The following is an 18,290-nucleotide window of genomic DNA, read 5'->3' as shown; positions in this document are numbered from 1 at the left end:
TTCACATAAACTAATTGAATCAAATAAAATAGACACTTAAGTGTTTAAAAAATGGTCAAAGTCTTTCGTGAGACGAACCTGAAATTTGAGGCCAAAATCTGTCTTTACCTTCTCCTTTAACAAAATCAGCTGGATTTAAACCAAATAAAGGACCAGGAAACATAGAGCTCAGGTGTCGTTGACAAGCTTAATACTCAAATAAGACATGTGAAATGTCTTCACAAACATTATTTTAAAAGATCTTGTTGTCCACGTATGCGCTCTATGTTTCCTGTCCAATAAGCTTTGGAAATTTACAACTTGTGACGTCATAAAGAAATGCAGAAACGTAAAATATTTAACAAAATGGCTTAAATCCTATCTAGTCAATGTATTAGCTATTATTTATCGTGATATTGGTCAATAAATTCGAATTTGAAATTTACGCTAAAAAAGGGGGCCATTTTAGGACCTTATCGAACATACTCCTTTTGCATATTCTGTTAAAGATATAATTTAACTTACTTTTAAAATCTCTTCATTAAAAGTGAATAAAAGATGCATCATGATAATCATGGCCTGTCATAAAAATAAATAGCTAGCTAAATTTTAACATTTAAAATGATATTGTGAAAGAGAGAAGATATTACTGAACTTATAAAGTTATATATTTAAACTTGATATGTAAGCGTGAAGAATTTTATGAGATTTTATTGGTTGTAAGATTATTTCATTCATAATTTTCAATTCATAACGAGTTTCAGGAGTCTAGTTTTAAATTCCTTAACTTTTCTGTACAGTACATATTCTGAATTTTAATTTTTGTATGGTAGCAGAAACACAAGTATTTTGAGGCCTCAAAGAGGAAAAATTTAAAGTAGAAATTTGAATGGATCTATTCAATCAAACAATCAGTATTCAAAGTTTGTTGTATTTTCTTATGATTGAAAATGATATGTAAGGAAGTGCTTTATGTTTTCATGATATATATATGGAACCTGGAACCTTGTTTGAATATATATTTTTTTTCTTCTTTTTAGGCAGACCAGATATGTTATGCAGTGTTATGTGTATTTTCCTATGTAGCTGCAGGAATGGAAAAGGAACAACAAGATAAACAACATTTACTGTTAGATAAACAGCAAAACTTAGCTCAGCATCAAAGAAGACAAACATAGCAAATATTCTACTTTCACTTTCATTTTGCTCAGATTTTTTTAACCAACGATACTTATTTACTTGTCAGCATCAAATGTGAGCGTGTTAAAAATGAATTTTATTGTTTAAAGAATAGCTTATTTTCTTATCCATTTAAGATGTTTTCTTTGAACATTTAAAAAAAAAAATATATATATATAATTAATTGGTTGTATATTTGTTCGGAGTTTGATAATGTTAATTATTAAAATAACTATCCTGCCATTTCATAAAAAATGTTCAATGTTCAATATTTTTGTCTTTATATTGTAAAATTGTGAAATTTTTAATCGCTTTAGGTCAAATTAAAATTTCAGTAATTTCCTTCTTTTTAAATACCTGATAAACCATATCAAATATCATTCAAAAACATATATAACCAAAAATGTTCAGAAACTTTTGCAGTATTTCAATTAATCTGCCAAAATCAAAATTGTCAAAAAGATTAAAAGTACCAAAGAACTGCTGCAAGTAATAAAAAATCAGTGCTTACATTATAAAGCATTTAATAATTATTATAGAAATTTCTATTTTTGAATTGAAAATGTATTTTTATAACTGTGTTTGTCTTCTTTATTACGGCTATAGATAGCTATATGGTATAATCATTGTAAAAGTTATATGTGTAGATCTAATAGTTTATGTACCTTAAATTTGGTTGTTTTTTGGGTTCTGCCTTATGTTAGAGAAAGCATAGGATTAGTTCATGTTGCAATTAGAAAAAAATAATATATTTACACAAATTATAAAAAAAAGATATGATTTGCATTTGTCTATCATTTGTCATTGTTATTAAATAAACTACAGGTGGATTATGTATGGAAATTTGTTGTCTGTATTTGATCAGAATTTATGCTAGTCCTTAGAAACTTTTCTAGTCTATCGAATCTATATTTCTGGTCATAAATATCTTATTGCTGTCCAGTTTTACTTCAATTTCTTAGTTTTATAAAGGGTCAATTGTTATAGGCTCTCATTCAACGATCTAAAGCAAAAGGGAATTTAGTTTTACAAATTGCTTGGAATTTTTTCTTAACAAATTTAATATTATTTGATCTGAATATAGCATTTTGAGGTTTGAATATATCTGTATTGTGTTTTATTACTAAAGTAGGTAGAGCCTATTCATTGGAAAAAAATGAGAAATATCCAGATTATTTATAGAATTAATTAAAAATCAATTGCCCAATATGTAAGGATTTATAAGAATGTTAATAAACTTTATTCAAATTACTTTTCTCTGACTTACTGGTGAATCTCAAGCTATCCATGACCTATTGGGTGCTGGTCAAGGTCTATTTTAAATTGTATTTGCTTTAGAAGACAATGTGTACAACAATGCAAATTATGTCCTTTGTAATGTCATATAGTTGAATCATATATATATAAGGTTGTAATTAGATAATTTATTGACTGTGTTAATATGCGAAAATGTTTATGTGATAAATTTGTTGTTTGTAGAAAAACAATTTTATAATTCTTGTTGTGTTTTAATAAATTCTAACTGTTACTTTCTGTGATGTAGATATACTTGTTTTTTATCTGACGCTTTTGTAAAAGAAAATGTGAGAACCTTGCATAGAAGTAGCATTTTTTGTTTACCTCTTTCATTTAGATCTTACATAAGTTCATCTAAATACCTAGCATTACAATTTGTATTATAGCCCATACTGCAAAATAATTGGGGCATATTACCTTTCCTTCATTAAGACAGTCTGTCAGTCACTTTTGGTTCCTTATTAAAAATCAAATTTTTACATTGGATCTTATTCTTACTTACATGTATGGTCACATATAATTATAGGAAGATCCTTTTATATTCTGAAGTCTCTAGATCTAATTTTGAGTTCAAAGATACCAAAAAGAGGTTAGTGTTAGATAATATTACTATCTGGAATCATAACAGAATGTATCATAACATCAGGAAACAAGTGCTGTTAGTGTACTATTAATAAATCCTTATTATAAAGTGGAGGGTTGAGGTATTTGAGTTTGCTCAAATATGGTTCTTTATTTCGAAAAAAATATTAATAAATTAGAACTATAATGTTTAATTTTTCAAGTATTGATAAGAACCTTAGTATTTATACCAACATTTAATCGGATTTTCAAAAAAATTTACAACGATTTTTTTGATTTCAATAAAAATGTAATTGTTTATTTGAATTTGATATAACAAAATATTTTAAAAGGAGATATTTTCAAATTTGAAACCTTTTGCACAGGGATTAAATATCTCCCATCAAACAAGTAGTTTGCCTTTCTCTCATATATTGTTGATTTTTTATAATCAATTTAAATGGTGAATACCTGAACATATTTTTTAATGGCAAAAGGGAAAAAAATTGCATGAAATTTATTTCTATTCATTGTATGTTTACATTGTTAAAAATGTTTGGGGCATTATTCCAGTCTTAGTTTTAAGGAAACTTAAGGCATTATTTTATTATTATTCAAAGACATATTCAGATGCTTTTGATTCATAATGAATTAGCCAAACGTCAAAATAAAAGACTTGACAAAAATGAGTTCTTATTCAATATTTGGCATTGTTTTAATTATTTACCAACACATGTAGTGATTAATTGCATTGTAAGTATTGAAATATACTGGAAGCTCTGTGATAGCTATGATTCTCTATAATTAAGTGTCTGACATATAAAAAAAAGCTGATAGAAATGTTTAAGCATTCCGTAAATAAATAGTCTCCTTTACATGTTCCCTCTGCAAAGAAGTAACCTTGACCAGCATAGTTCAATATTAAAAAATAATTTATCTCTCTCTGTCTCTCTCACTATGTAATAAATATAAAGTAAAAACAAGACGAAGAGAGAAACACAGGTATTACTATTTTAAGACTCATTTCTTTAGCTGTCTATCTGAAATTATGAAATGTAAGACAAAATAATTTGTTTGTTCAAAACCTTGCTGTTGCTTTAGAAATGACCTTGACATAATAATTAAGCTGGACTTTTAAGTTGTGATGAGATATGTGAGGCCAAGTTTTGATGTGAAATCCACAACAACTATCACTAGATGCACTAAGTTCATTACAGTTTAAATTTATTGTTTAGTACTCATTTATCATTTTCGTTTTATTCATAAGAACATGAGATAATGATTTTTATTTTGTTTTAAACTAATTTCTATAATATTACTGTGCAAGTGCTTCAGAACTCGACAACAATATTTTTTTATTTTATGAGTTCAAAGTTTATTACCAGGAATTGGTTGTCCTAATTAATTGCAATTTGAAAGAAAGTAATTAGAAAAGTCAAAATATATGAATACTAGTTGATACTAGTTTTCCTATATCTAGTTGATGCATGCATACATGGGGAAAAGAGTGTTTTAACAGCACAGTTTAGTTGGTAAAATTACAATGATTGAAATCTTGGGTCTCGATATGTCTTGTTAAGAAATGCATTTTATATTATTTAAGCTAAAGCATATAATTTCGTATGCAACCATTCATTCTATGGAAATCCATTAAAAACTTTTTCTTTAGTTTTTAACTTTGTTGATATTATAGAAATCCTTATTTTACATATGTTTATGTTTTTGTGTACTAAATATATACCTAACAGTGTATTAATTTGCTCTTTGTGATATAGATAGTTGTATATAGAAAGTAATGATGCACGTGCAATAATTAAATTGTTAATATTGAATATGTTATATATACAAACTTGTAATAAAGCCTGTTAGACATATTTTTTCATTGTTATTAGTTATTCTCTGTTTTTTTGTAATAGTTGAAAAATAGATTTAAGAAGATGTGGTATGAGGGCCAATGAGATAACTCTCCATTGAAGGTCAAAGTACAGTCTTCAACACAAAGCTTTGGCTCAAACGGAACAGCAAGCTATAAATATCCCCCCAAAAAGACTAGTGTAAAACCATTCAAATTGGATTAACAGCGGTCTAATCTATATATATATATAAAAAATCTTTAACATGTTGTTGTGTTTCTTCATAATGCCCAGGGGCTTGTCCCATAAAAAAATAGAAAGGAGTATGCTTTAACCCTCACATACAAAACTTCACACACTACACAGAAGCATCCATCTACTTGAAATTAAAGATGTCTCATTTCCTCAGTTAGAAGGATGATCATAAAGTTTAAGGGATACCCCATCTCTAACTATAGGCGTGATCAACCAAAGTTAAGAACAAGAGTTTAGATACAAAGACGTTATTTGCACTAGAATTTGGCTTATCAGAATATTTGGGAGCGGGTACAATATTCTCAAGTAGATATACTTCTACTAGACTAGCTGTTAAACTTTATTATTGGAAATCAGGTTAACTTTCTTAAATATGCAGAAGTGCAGTCTGACTCCTTGATGCTAGAGTTCACTTGTTAGTGTCACTGATTGACTTATTTTTTAGTTACAATTTAATTGTAGGCACTGGCTACGGTTACATGGAAATTTAACAATAATAAAAATAGTATTGTTACATTGGAGACTAATTGCCGGAATGCAAAGCAAAGTTGGACAAGGAACTGATTAATTACGGTTACATTGCGTTATTGTAACATGAAAAAACGACAATGTACGATGGAACTAGTAATATTTACTAAATAATGAAAGTTGAAAACATTTATTTTATATTTACAATACTTACAATTATTACATACAATACATATCCAGTAAGTGGTTTTTGGAGCATTTTAAAGTCCGACACATTTTTTTTTTTTTTACATAAAACCTCTCCAAACAATTTTTGTATATAGGTATATAGATTTAAAAAAAAGGGGGGGGACGTTACGTTTGGTTTAGGCTCCATCTGATTTTGAAACGAAATTACGTCCTTCATGGATGCATGTATACCTAAGTTCACAGTTTGATATATCATTTTTTCACAACTGCGTTTGTATAGTTGTATGAAATGTGTGTCTTGTTATTAAATCAGTTTCGTTTCAAACCAATCCAAAGTTTTACATTTTTCACCCAAAACTAAATTGGTAATAGGAATCTCATCATCCTTTGTTCAAAGTATAATGCCAGTTTTGAGAGTAGGTGTGCAGTTAAATACTGAGAAAAGGACTCGGTTCCCAACAACAAACCATTGAACTATAATTTTCGCCTTTGACACTACTTATCTGAAGTAAAATTGAGAATGGAAATGGGGAATGTGTCAACTTAAAAACGACAACAACCCGACTATAGAGCAGACAACAGCCAAAGGCCACAATGGGTCTTCAATGTAGCGAGAAACTCCCACACCCGGAGGCGTCCTTCAGCAAGCCCCTTAACAAATATGTATACTAGTTCAGTGACAATGGACGCTACGCTAAACTCCGGATTATGCACAAGAAACTAAAATTAAAAATCATAAGACTAGCAAAGGCCAGAGGCTCCTGACTTGGGACAGTATCTTTAAAAACATAAAAAAAAACATTAATACGTAAAACTATTCAAACACAATTGGTTGAATTATAGTCTTTATTATTTGTCATTATTACAAGTATTATTTGGTACATATGAAAGAATTAGGCAACAAAACTATAGAAGATTTAAATTTAATAAATCCAGCGTATATTGCTGTTTTTCATGTAACAATAACGCAATGTAACCGTAGCCTCAATAATTATTGTTACATTCGTAATTAATCGTTTCCTTACCCAACTGTGCATTCCGGCAATTAGTCTCCAATGTAACAATAATATTTTTGCTGGTGATACCCTCGGGAACGAAACGTCCACCAGCAGTGGCATCGACCTAGTGGTGTAAAATAGTTATCAAAGACACTAGGATTATATTAATTTATTTCGCCAGACGCACGTTTCGTCTACATAAACTCGTCAACGATACCATAACTAAGATTGATATTACATCACACATGAGTTGATATGAGAGAAATGCAATGAGTGGTCTTTGTTTACGTCAAGTCTTATTTTTCACCCTCATCAAAAATGTAACATTTTACGGCTAGAACACTCCACGTTGTTATTATCTACCAAATAATGACAAGGGATATTTCGTTCAATGCACCTTCACATTTTTACAATTCGGGTTTTGTTTAGAGACGGAAAATTCGTTTAATTTATTGTATATATTGTGAGAGCTCATTGTGAAATATTTGCGTAAATTTTGTCGACATTTTTAATTGCAGTATAAAAACAAAATGAGGTCAATGTCAGAAAAATTACATCTTCGCTAGCCAAGGGTTACGATCCACTCCCGCTCTCTTCACCCTTGGCGGATTGAGATAAAATTTCGGAGACACAGGGTTAGGATTTTTATTGTTTGCAGTCGAAACTCGCTGCATCCAATAAAAAAGCGCCTTTAACATGATTACGTGTAAATGTAGAAAGTGTTTGTAAACAATTGCCACGTGTTTATTGTGCAACAAATCTTTACATCCCTAAATATACGACTATATTTAGTAACAACTTGAATGTTTTTAATCAACTAATAGTAGTTCCTGTTGTATGTTTCATGCACAAATGCATGAATGTTGACGTATATTTTCGTTTCCGGCTTTAACAAGTGTGTAGAATCTAGACTACCGTGTTTTTACTTCCAAATTGAAGAGTTCAAGTGCTACCATTGGTCAGGAATAATATATTCAGAACTGGCGTGACCTTAATCTTCGACAGATGGCGCAACATTTATTCACAAATGTTGGTTCAATCCGCCATGGGCGAAGAGAGCGGGAGTGGATCGTAACCCTTAGCTAGCGAAGATGGAAAAATAATGACTTGTTAGTATTTGACACGAAATAATAGACTATCGTTTAATCTCGCTCTTCTTTTGTTACTAAGCCACATACAAACAAGTTGATATTTTTCTGACATTGGCATACTTATTATGTGCTTTATAAAGTTTGTAATGTAAATAATAATTTATCTACCACGAAACATAAAATCAGTTCAATTATACCAACTATTTATTAATACAATCAAAAGGCAGGACCAATTCGAAACATTTATATGCCACGAAAAAACTAAATTTATTCTAACGCATTTAAAATACTCCTGAGTAAGGTCTAGAATATTTAACATAAACTCTCGCCACACTGACTTTCTAGAAGGTTTCTTGTATAACGGAACCAGATCATCGAGCAGATTGCAATATTGTATTGTAGAACACAACTGGAGGGTGATATTAATGATATATCAATTACATAATGTTCATCTGCAGTGGAAATCTAACAAAATCGGTCATAAATAGCCAGACAAACTAGCTGTTAAATACATAAACAAAACAAAAAAACATCTAGACTGTGATGGGATTGCTTTCCTTACAGTATATATATTTCTCAATAAATTCTTAGCAAATTGTAAGCAGTTGAGCTAGGTAAGAACTTTTATTGCTCAGTTGGTCAGAGTCCTGACATTTGTATAGAGGTTCGCCTCCCGGTGGAGACAATACTATTTCTTACATCAGAATCATGCTGCCCGTTTATGATCTTATTTAACAAATCAGGAATATGGAAGATGTTACAAGAGACATTTCTCTGATGTTACCAAATAATCCGTTTCTATGTGTTTTTATCGGTTTCTTTTTGTAACCCGGATTGGTTTCGTTTCTTTCAATCGATTTATGACATTTTCACAGCTGTATACTACTGTAGTCTATTTATATTTTAGTATAGGTTTGACTGTCTACAAGTTATCAACGTTAAAAATAAAATCTGAATAAAGTTCTAAATGTAGTTCGTGTTTTATTTTGAATAATAGGCTCATCATGGATACCAGGATTGAAATTTTGTACGTCAGAAGTTACTCAAATGGTTTCAATTAAAGTATTTAATTAATGTTAGACCGATTATTTTCTGCAATATAATTGGTAGACTATCTCATTTGAACTGATTTGAAAATCGAACTGCCTCAAAACATTTGAAATAGAATTCTTAAAGCGGTTTCACTTCAGTTGGATCTTGGTCGAGTGACATTGATATTTGCTACCAATGCTCGTCAACTTCGTGCTTTTTTTAAAACTTTTTTTCGATCTTCAATGATGAGTCGTTTGTAGACGAAACACGCGTCTGGCTCATACAAAAAAATCAATCCTGGTATGTATGATGATTTTATTTATAAACGTGGTATAAGCATTTACATTCATGATAATTTAAAGTTGAAAATCGTCAATTTCTTTTCTTCATGAACATCATTGAAACATCTGTTATAAAGTTATTAAGTCTACTTCCTCCGATTGTGACTTACAAAATTAAACTTATCACCGGGTTGAGTCACACGACAGGTGCTAATTTTGGAACAGGTTCTGCCTATCCCTCCAGAGCATCTGCGGTCATCCAAGTTGTTTGGTTGTGTTTGTGTTTTGCGCTGTCTATAGTTTTCTATGTAGTGTTTTGTTTAGTTGATTGTCTATTTGTCTGAAAGTAGAAAAGGTAATGACAAGGCAAGGGATGAAAAAGAGAAATATACAAACAATAGTACACAAAAAACAAAAAGATAGATCTTGACACCGATCAAGATGAACTCCTTCAAAAACGGAGGGTGATGACAGGTTCTTCGGAAGCGTAATCAAATCCTGCTCCACGTGTGGAACCCGTCGTAGAAAAAAAATGCTTTATTGTTTTAAAGTTTGCTGAGATATATATGGTTTAGAAAGAGAGATTTTATTCTTGGGAAGTTTAGTTTTGAGTTTAAAAAACTTAAATTTATATGGTAATGTCTGATGGGTTCCGATGAACCAAGGCATCCAAAACACCTTTTAGAGAATTTGTAAATATTATCAATTGGCTGCGAAAACAATGAAATTTATACAGATACATTTGGAATATAAAATTGATGGAAAAACAACTGCAAGGTTTAAGTAGATATCAAAGGTACCAGGATTATAATTTAGTACGCCAAACGCGCGTTTCGTCTACATAAGACTCATCAGTGACCATATCAATTTTTTTTTAATGCCAAACAAGGACAAAGTTGAAGAGCATTGAGGATCCAAATTCCTAAAAGTTGTGCCAAAAACGGCTAAGGTAATCTATGCCTGGGATGAGAAAATCCTGAGCTTTTCGAAAAATTCAAAGTTTTGTTAGCAGGAAATTTTTAAAAATGATCATATTAAGGATATTCAAAAAAATCATGCCAACACCTAAGTGTTGACTACAGGGCTGGTGATACCCTCGGGGACGAAACGTCCACCAGCAGTGGCATCGACCCAGTGGTGTTGTTTAAGTTGAATCTTTTGACTAGGTTTGCGTCCGTAATCTTTGATTGTTTATGATACATAACAATATAACCACAAAAAAAAAAAACCCAACCAACTTATGACTCATTCGGTCAGACGCGCTTAAAAACATTATGAAGGCTGCATAAACCTCAGGCATGAAAAACAAATAGGAAAAGAAATTTCATAACCATAAGAGTATTAACTAGAAGAGCACAAATGCAAAGGTTGAATTGCATATTTTGAACATGTGTTCGTTTTGGTGTGTGCTTGTTTTAATATATCTAAACACAACCGAAAAGCGGCAAAAAAAAAAAAAAAAAAACATTTGTAATGAAACCTGTAAAATGATACTTTATAGGCACTGATTTGTGAACGTAATAACTAGAATGACAAGGTTGCAGATGAATATTCAGAACATATTTGCGTTTTAAAATACCTAACAATAAAATGTTTCAAAAAGACAACACAGCACGATCATTCGCGAATAATGAAATTAACAATTGAATATCTTAAATAATCACATAGACAATTAATTCTATTTGCTTAATTTTTTAACCAAAAATAGTGCTTATGAACAAAAAAGTGTACATTTCTACTGTAAAATAGCACATTGTAAAGAAATAGTGTGTAATCTTTTACAAACATTTAAAAGGTTTATGGAATTTTTTTCTATTAGAAGATGTAAGATATTATCCATTTTGACTCAAAATAAAAACCACAAGAGGCTCAAAGCCAGTACTATTAATTTAGCACGCAAAAAATATAGAAAATGGAAGAAAAAATGTCTATCAAGGGTCTATAAAAGAAACCATGTGAAAGATTTTGTCCAAGTGATTAAAGGTACTGTGGATTCATTATTATTCATTGGATATCAATTTTCGTTGCTTTCGTTGGTACAGGTCAACCACGAATTCAAATGTTCAACGAATAAAATATTTTCAATATGCTTTGTATAGAGAGATTGTCAAAACCACGAAATCAAATGTCCACGAAAATGCAAGTTTTTAGCAATCCACGAAAATTGATACCCACGAAAATAAATGAATCCACAGTAATTTATTTGAACTGTCATATTTTTCTTTCTGTCGGTTTAAAAAATATAAGGCAATGCTTGCATTTTAGTGTCCACGATCAGCTATCAATGAGATGTTTTAAATCAATCCAAACTACCATTGAGAAAGTGTAAATGACTTGAAAACAAGTTATGGAATGTTATTTGAAATACAATTGCTTTTGATAGCCACTGATTATGTCGTAGAATTTATTTTTTGCTTTGAAGTGTTGTTTTTTATTTATTGAAATCCAATTAGGGGAATGTAAACAAAACATATAAACTAATAGAAATGAAATGTTAAATTTCCAAATCAGTAGTACAAAGTGTGATAATTTAAAGTCTACATTGAATTTATTCCTATTTTGTTTAAAAAAAAAATCACAGACGATTTACAAGAGGGACGAAAGATACCAAAGGAACAGTCAAACTCATAAATCGAAAAATAACTGACAACGGCATGGCTAAAAATGAAAAAAATACAAACAGACAAACTATAGAACACATGACATAACATAGAAAACTAAATAATAAGCAATAGCAATACGAACTAGGAGTGCTCCGGAAGGGTAAGCTTGTTCTCTGATCATGTCTATTCATCCAGACTGTACGTTGACCCCCAAAAGTATTTCTGCTTTTGAATGTAGATGTAGAGGCGTCTTATTCACGGATTCCACGCATTTGTCTATCATATTTGAAATTAATTTGATTCAATATTTTTATATACATATGAACTTTTCACCTATCGTTCATACCATTGTTTATTGTTCAACACTGTATCATAACCTTTACATGTCTGACAGGTTTTTTTCTATATCATTTGAAAAGCTGTGTCATTAACATATTCCCACGTCCTTGTTTATTTATATTTCATCATACATTTTTATTATATATGAATGATAAACAAGAGTTTTAACGGTATTTACATACAAAGTTTTATGATGATTTAATCTAAAAATCTTGTTTAATATGCTAGTGTCTATTCACATGTTTATTGATTACTTGATAAATTAATATATAAATAAACATATGAATTATAACCAATAATAGCAAGCCTCAAGGAATAAAGCGAAGCTTGAAAGATACATGTAAACTACGTAATATATTATTTGATAAATACTAATAAATAACTTCTTTATTAAGTGTAGTTGAATGTAACAATAAAATCATCATAGATACCAGTATTGAAATTTTACGAAAGACGCGCGTTTTGTCTACAAAAGACTCATCAGTGACGCTCGAATAAAAAAATTGTTAAAAGGCCAAAAAAAGTACGAAGTTGAAGAGCATTGGGGATCTAAAATTCCTAAAAGTTTTGCCAAATACAGCTAAGGTAATCTTTTCCTAGGGTAGAAAAGCCTTAGTAGGTCAAAAATTAAAAGCGTTGTAAAAAGTTAATTTATAATTATGAACATATCTATAATAACTCAAGTCAACACAGAAGGGCTCTGACACCCTCTGGACTGGTGACATCCTCGGGGAATTAAAACTCCATCAGCATGCAGTGGCGTCGACCCAGTCAGTGGTCATCAGAAATGCCAGGATTGAAATTTTATATTTACGGCAGACGCGCTTTCTGTCTACAAAAGACTCATTAGTGACGCTAATATAGACTTTATAATGATTATTTCAAATGCAAACTTTATCTACTTCCATGTAATATTCATTCCAAGTACAAACAGTGCGAGTATCTATTACCGTGTGATATTCATTTCACCATTTCTACATAAGGAATATTGCAGTTGTTTTCCATTCAATTGATGTGTATGAGCTTTTGATCTTGCCATTTGATAAAGGACATCCCCTTTTGAATTTTGATTGGTATTGATTTTATTAAAAAAACAAATTCAATATACACACAGACCAAAAAAACCCACAACTAAACAGTAGTATTGTTTACAAAGACAAATAAAAGAACTCTATAAAATCATCTTCATAGTTTGGGAAATTCTCCGGAATATACGAGCAGAAAGTTTCGGGCCGTATCATTAATGTCTACACAAACATTAACGGTATCGCTCAGTATACTTTGTGTTCTGAGATAAATACATAACCACAGTAATATGTATGTCTCTCATTCGCCAATGATTCTTTTCAATGTGTGTAAGCTTTTGCAGAGAAAATGGATATTTGTTTTGAATTCCTTTGAAATAGTACTGGTGCGTCACTAGGATTTCATATTTTTTATAGCGTTTTTTCCCCAGAGATGAGCATTAATTCCATATCTGATCAGACTGAATGCTAACATTCATATAATGTTTTAAGTAAATGAGTTAAAACAAACCTAATGTATATTGTGCAAACAAGATGAATGAAGTGTTCAATTTCATGAATTTTGCTCAAATATAATTTGGATAAAAATGGTAGCATTATTTGAATAATATCAATGGAAATTTCGACTAACTTATATACAAACGTTTTAATTGGTTAGAGTCTCATTGTATGTATCGAACATACACACCGGAAATTATTAAGTTAAAAATGTGTCTTCTTATCTTTCTATAATTCACGTGTTCTTCCATGCTATATCAAGTATACGTGAATTTGTTATATAAATTTCTCTTATAAATACAAGAGATGGGAATGCAATTCCACAGATAGTAAAATTTATAAAATAAATTATCAGCAATGAAAACTGTTGTGTATCTCTGTTTATTAGGAGTTTGTAGTGGCTTTCTTTTTAATTTGAATACGCATGGTGGATCAAAGACAATTACTGCTAAAACAGGTAAATAATGTAGGATCTGCAAGAGCAAGCATATAATGATTTTGGATTACATTGAAAAGAATATACATGTAGTGGTCGTTCCGTTATTTAGGTTCATGTTGCTTATTCTTTAGTTTTCTATGTTGTGTTGTGTTCTTTTATTTGAATGTTTGTCTTTTTCTAATTTAGTCATGTCGTTGTCAGTTACTTCGATTTATGCGTTTATGAAAGTTTTTACCAGAGACATTTCTCTGATGGTACCAAATAGTCCGTTTCTATGTGGGTTTTTTTTCGGTTTCTTTTTGTAACCCGGATCGGTTGCGTTTCTTTCAATCGATTTATGACATTTTCACAGCTGTATACTACTGTAGTCTATTTATATTTTAGTATAGGTTTGACTGTCTACAAGTTATCAACGTTAAAAATAAAATCTGAATAAAGTTCTAAATGTAGTTCGTGTTTTATTTTGAATAATAGGCTCATCATGGATACCAGGATTGAAATTTTGTACGTCAGAAGTTACTCAAATGGTTTCAATTAAAGTATTTAATTAATGTTAGGCCGATTATTTTCTGCAATATAATTGGTAGACTATCTCATTTGAACTGATTTGAAAATGGAACTGCCTCAAAACATTTGAAATAGAATTCTTAAAGCGGTTTCACTTCAGTTGGATCTTGGTCGAGTGACATTGATATTTGCTACCAATGCTCGTCAACTTCGTGCTTTTTTTAAAACTTTTTTTCGATCTTCAATGATGAGTCGTTTGTAGACGAAACACGCGTCTGGCTCATACAAAAAAATCAATCCTGGTATGTATGATGATTTTATTTATAAAAGTGGTATAAGCATTTACATTCATGATAATTTAAAGTTGAAAATCGTCAATTTCTTTTCTTCATGAACATCATTGAAACATCTGTTATAAAGTTATTAAGTCTACTTCCTCCGATTGTGACTTACAAAATTAAACTTATCACCGGGTCGAGTCACACGACAGGTGCTACTTTTGGAACAGGTTCTGCCTATCCCTCCAGAGCATCTGCGGTCACCCAAGTTGTTTGGTTGTGTTTGTGTTTTGCGCTGTCTATAGTTTTCTATGTAGTGTTTTGTTTAGTTGATTGTCTATTTGTCTGAAAGTAGAAAAGGTAATGACAAGGCAAGGGATAAACAAGAGAAATGTACAAACAATAGTACACAAAAAACAAAAAGATAGATCTTGACACCGATCAAGATGAACTCCTTCAAAAACGGAGGGTGATGACAGGTTCTTCGGAAGCGTAATCAAATCCTGCTCCACGTGTGGAACCCGTCGTAGAAAAAAATTGCTTTATTGTTTTAAAGTTTGCTGAGATATATATGGTTTAGAAAGAGAGATTTTATTTTTCGGAAGTTTAGTTTTGAGTTTAAAAAACTTAAATTTATATGGTAATGTCTGATGGGTTCCGATGAACCAAGGCATCCAAAACACCTTTTAGAGAATTTGTAAATATTATCAATTGGCTGCGAAAACAATGAAATTTATACAGATACATGACTAACATTTGGAATATAAAATTGATGGAAAACAACTGCAAGGTTTAAGTAGATATCAAAGGTACCAGGATTATAATTTAGTACGCCAGACGCGCGTTTCGTCTACATAAGACTCATCAGTGACCATATCAAATTTTTTTTAAAGCCAAAGAAGGACAAAGTTGAAGAGCATTGAGGATCCAAATTCCTAAAAGTTGTGCCAAAAACGGCTAAGGTAATCTATGCCTGGGATGAGAAAATCCTTAGCTTTTCGAAAAATTCAAAGTTTTGTTAGCAGGAAATTAAAAAAAATGATCATATTAAGGATATTCAAAAAAAATCATGCCAACACCGAAGTGTTGACTACAGGGCTGGTTATACCCTCGGGGACGAAACGTCCACCAGCAGTGGCATCGACCCAGTGGTGTTGTTTAAGTTGAATCTTTTGACTAGGTTTGCGTTCGTAATCTTTGATTGTTTATGATACATAACAATATAACCACAAAAAACCAAACAACCAACTTATGACTCATTCGGTCAGACGCGCTTAAAAACATTATGAAGGCTGTATAAACCTCAGGCATGAAAAACAAATAGGAAAAGAAATTTCATAACCATAAGAGTATTAACTAGAAGAGCACAAATGCAAAGGTTGAAATTGCATATTTTGAACATGTGTTCGTTTTGGTGTGTGCTTGTTTAAATATATCTAAACACAACAGAAAAGCGGCAAAAACAAAATAAAAAAACATTTGTAATGAAACATGTAAAATGATACTTTATAGGCACTGATTTGTGAACGTAATAACTAGAATGACAAGGTTGCAGATGAATATTCAGAACATATTTGCGTTCGTGTTATTGTATTGTTTTAAAATACCTAACAATAAAATGTTTCAAAAAGACAACACAGCACGATCATTCGCGAATAATGAAATTAACAATTGAATATCTTAAATAATCACATAGACAATTAATTCTATTTGCTTAATTTTTTAACCAAAAATAGTGCTTATGAACAAAAAAGTATACATTTCTACTGTAAAATAGCACATTGTAAAGAAATATTGTGTTATCTTTTACAAACATTTAAAAGGTTTATGGAATTTTTTTTTAGTAGAAGATGTAAGATATTATCCATTTTGACTCAAAATAAAAACCACAAGAGGCTCAAAGCCAGTACTATTAATCTAGCACGCAAAAAATATAGAAAATGGAAGAAAAAATTGTCTATCAAGGGTCTATAAAAGAAACCGTGTGAAAGATTTTGTCCAAGTGATTAAAGGTAATTTATTTGAACTGTCATATTTTTCTTTCTGTCGGTTTAAAAAATATAAGGCAATGCTTGCATTTTAGTGTCCACGATCAGCTATCAATGAGATGTTTTAAATCAATCCAAACTACCATTGAGATAGTGTATATGACTTGAAAACAAGCTATGGAATGTTATTTGAAATACAATTGCTTTTTCAATATTTTTATATACATGTGAACTTTACACCTATCGTTCATACCATTGTTTATTGTTCAACACTGTATCATAACCTTTACATGTCTGACAGGTTTTTTTCTCTAAACAAGACAGTTTAAAAATAGTAGGCTATGAACAATAATAGCATGGCAAAAACAATATTCTAATTGCCCTATATGCTGGACATACCAATACAAAATGAAATTCGTTCTCAACACATTGCATATTACAACATACACAAAGACGCATTTCTCTTGGTATATCAGAGAAGCGACCAACTTCAACATTAAGTTTCAATGCACCACTTCGTAGTTTTGTAAGAATGTTACTATTACTAATGTAGCCAAAATAATTTTCAAGACAAAAATCAAACTTTATGCTACTATACACACTTAATTTCTCACAGTCACATATATCTGCTGACCATTTTTGTAGATATTGGTCTTTAATGCGTGTCTTTATAACATCAAACGATATATCAATATTATTCTGAGCAATCCAAATATGGTTCATTCCAAGACTAAATAAAAAATCACGCACATTAGATGCCCAATTAATTTTACCATGATTTGCATCGTCATATAAAATTTTATATTAATTAATTGTTTTCTCAAAACATACATAGGTAGATGGCCAAGTTCACCACAAAGAAAACTAATAGGAGCACGTTTACCTAATTTTAAAACAAACCTACAAAAACGGTAATGAATAATCTCTATGTCGTTGGCACGGTGAAAACCCCATATTTCGGAAGAATAATTCAGTACCGATCCAACCATACTGTCATAAAGAAGACATTGTGGCTTTATAGAAATGTAAATATTATCTAAACATTTTAAGAGTGATGAGAGAGCTCTTGATCCTTGTTGGGATAGTCGCTTTTGCGTGTGTAAGAATTTCCCGTTAAAGTGCATCAACATTCCAAGGTAAACGTATGAATTTACGATTTGAAGTTCTTGATTATTATATATGAAATGATTGTTTACAGGTTGCCATCCATTTCTAAACACAACTATCTTAGTTTTATCAGTGTTAACTTCTATGTTCCATTTTCTACAGTATTTGGATAGGTTATCAAGTAGCTGTTGAAGAAGTTTGGCAGATTTGGCAAATAAGACAGTGTCGTCTGCAAAAAGTATCAAATAAATTAAAAGACCGTTCAGATTCACTACATCTTCATTATCTGTAACAGTTATATCTTCAATAATATCATTAATAAAA

The 18,290-nt window shown here is 30.8% G+C and overlaps 1 protein-coding gene across 14 annotated transcripts in view; it reads left to right on the top strand.

The window, feature by feature from the left end:
* The window catches only part of LOC134685304 (MAP kinase-activating death domain protein-like), an 82,731-nt gene extending 77,839 nt beyond the window's left edge, over window positions 1-4,892 (top strand). For 8 of the 14 annotated variants that reach the window (XM_063544959.1, XM_063544947.1, XM_063544946.1 and 5 more), the window contains one exon: window positions 1,020-4,892. In XM_063544959.1, the coding sequence (XP_063401029.1) occupies window positions 1,020-1,157 (138 nt within the window). In that variant the 3' untranslated portion in view covers window positions 1,158-4,892. The remainder of the gene's footprint in view (window positions 1-1,019) is intronic. The other 6 variants (XM_063544958.1, XM_063544957.1, XM_063544956.1 and 3 more) reach the window with 2 other exon arrangements.
* Window positions 4,893-18,290: the final 13,398 nt, after the last annotated feature.

This window comes from Mytilus trossulus, chromosome 9, assembly GCF_036588685.1.
Source record: "Mytilus trossulus isolate FHL-02 chromosome 9, PNRI_Mtr1.1.1.hap1, whole genome shotgun sequence".
Classification (NCBI taxonomy): domain Eukaryota; kingdom Metazoa; phylum Mollusca; class Bivalvia; order Mytilida; family Mytilidae; genus Mytilus; species Mytilus trossulus.
This window is presented reverse-complemented; position numbering and strand designations above follow the sequence as displayed.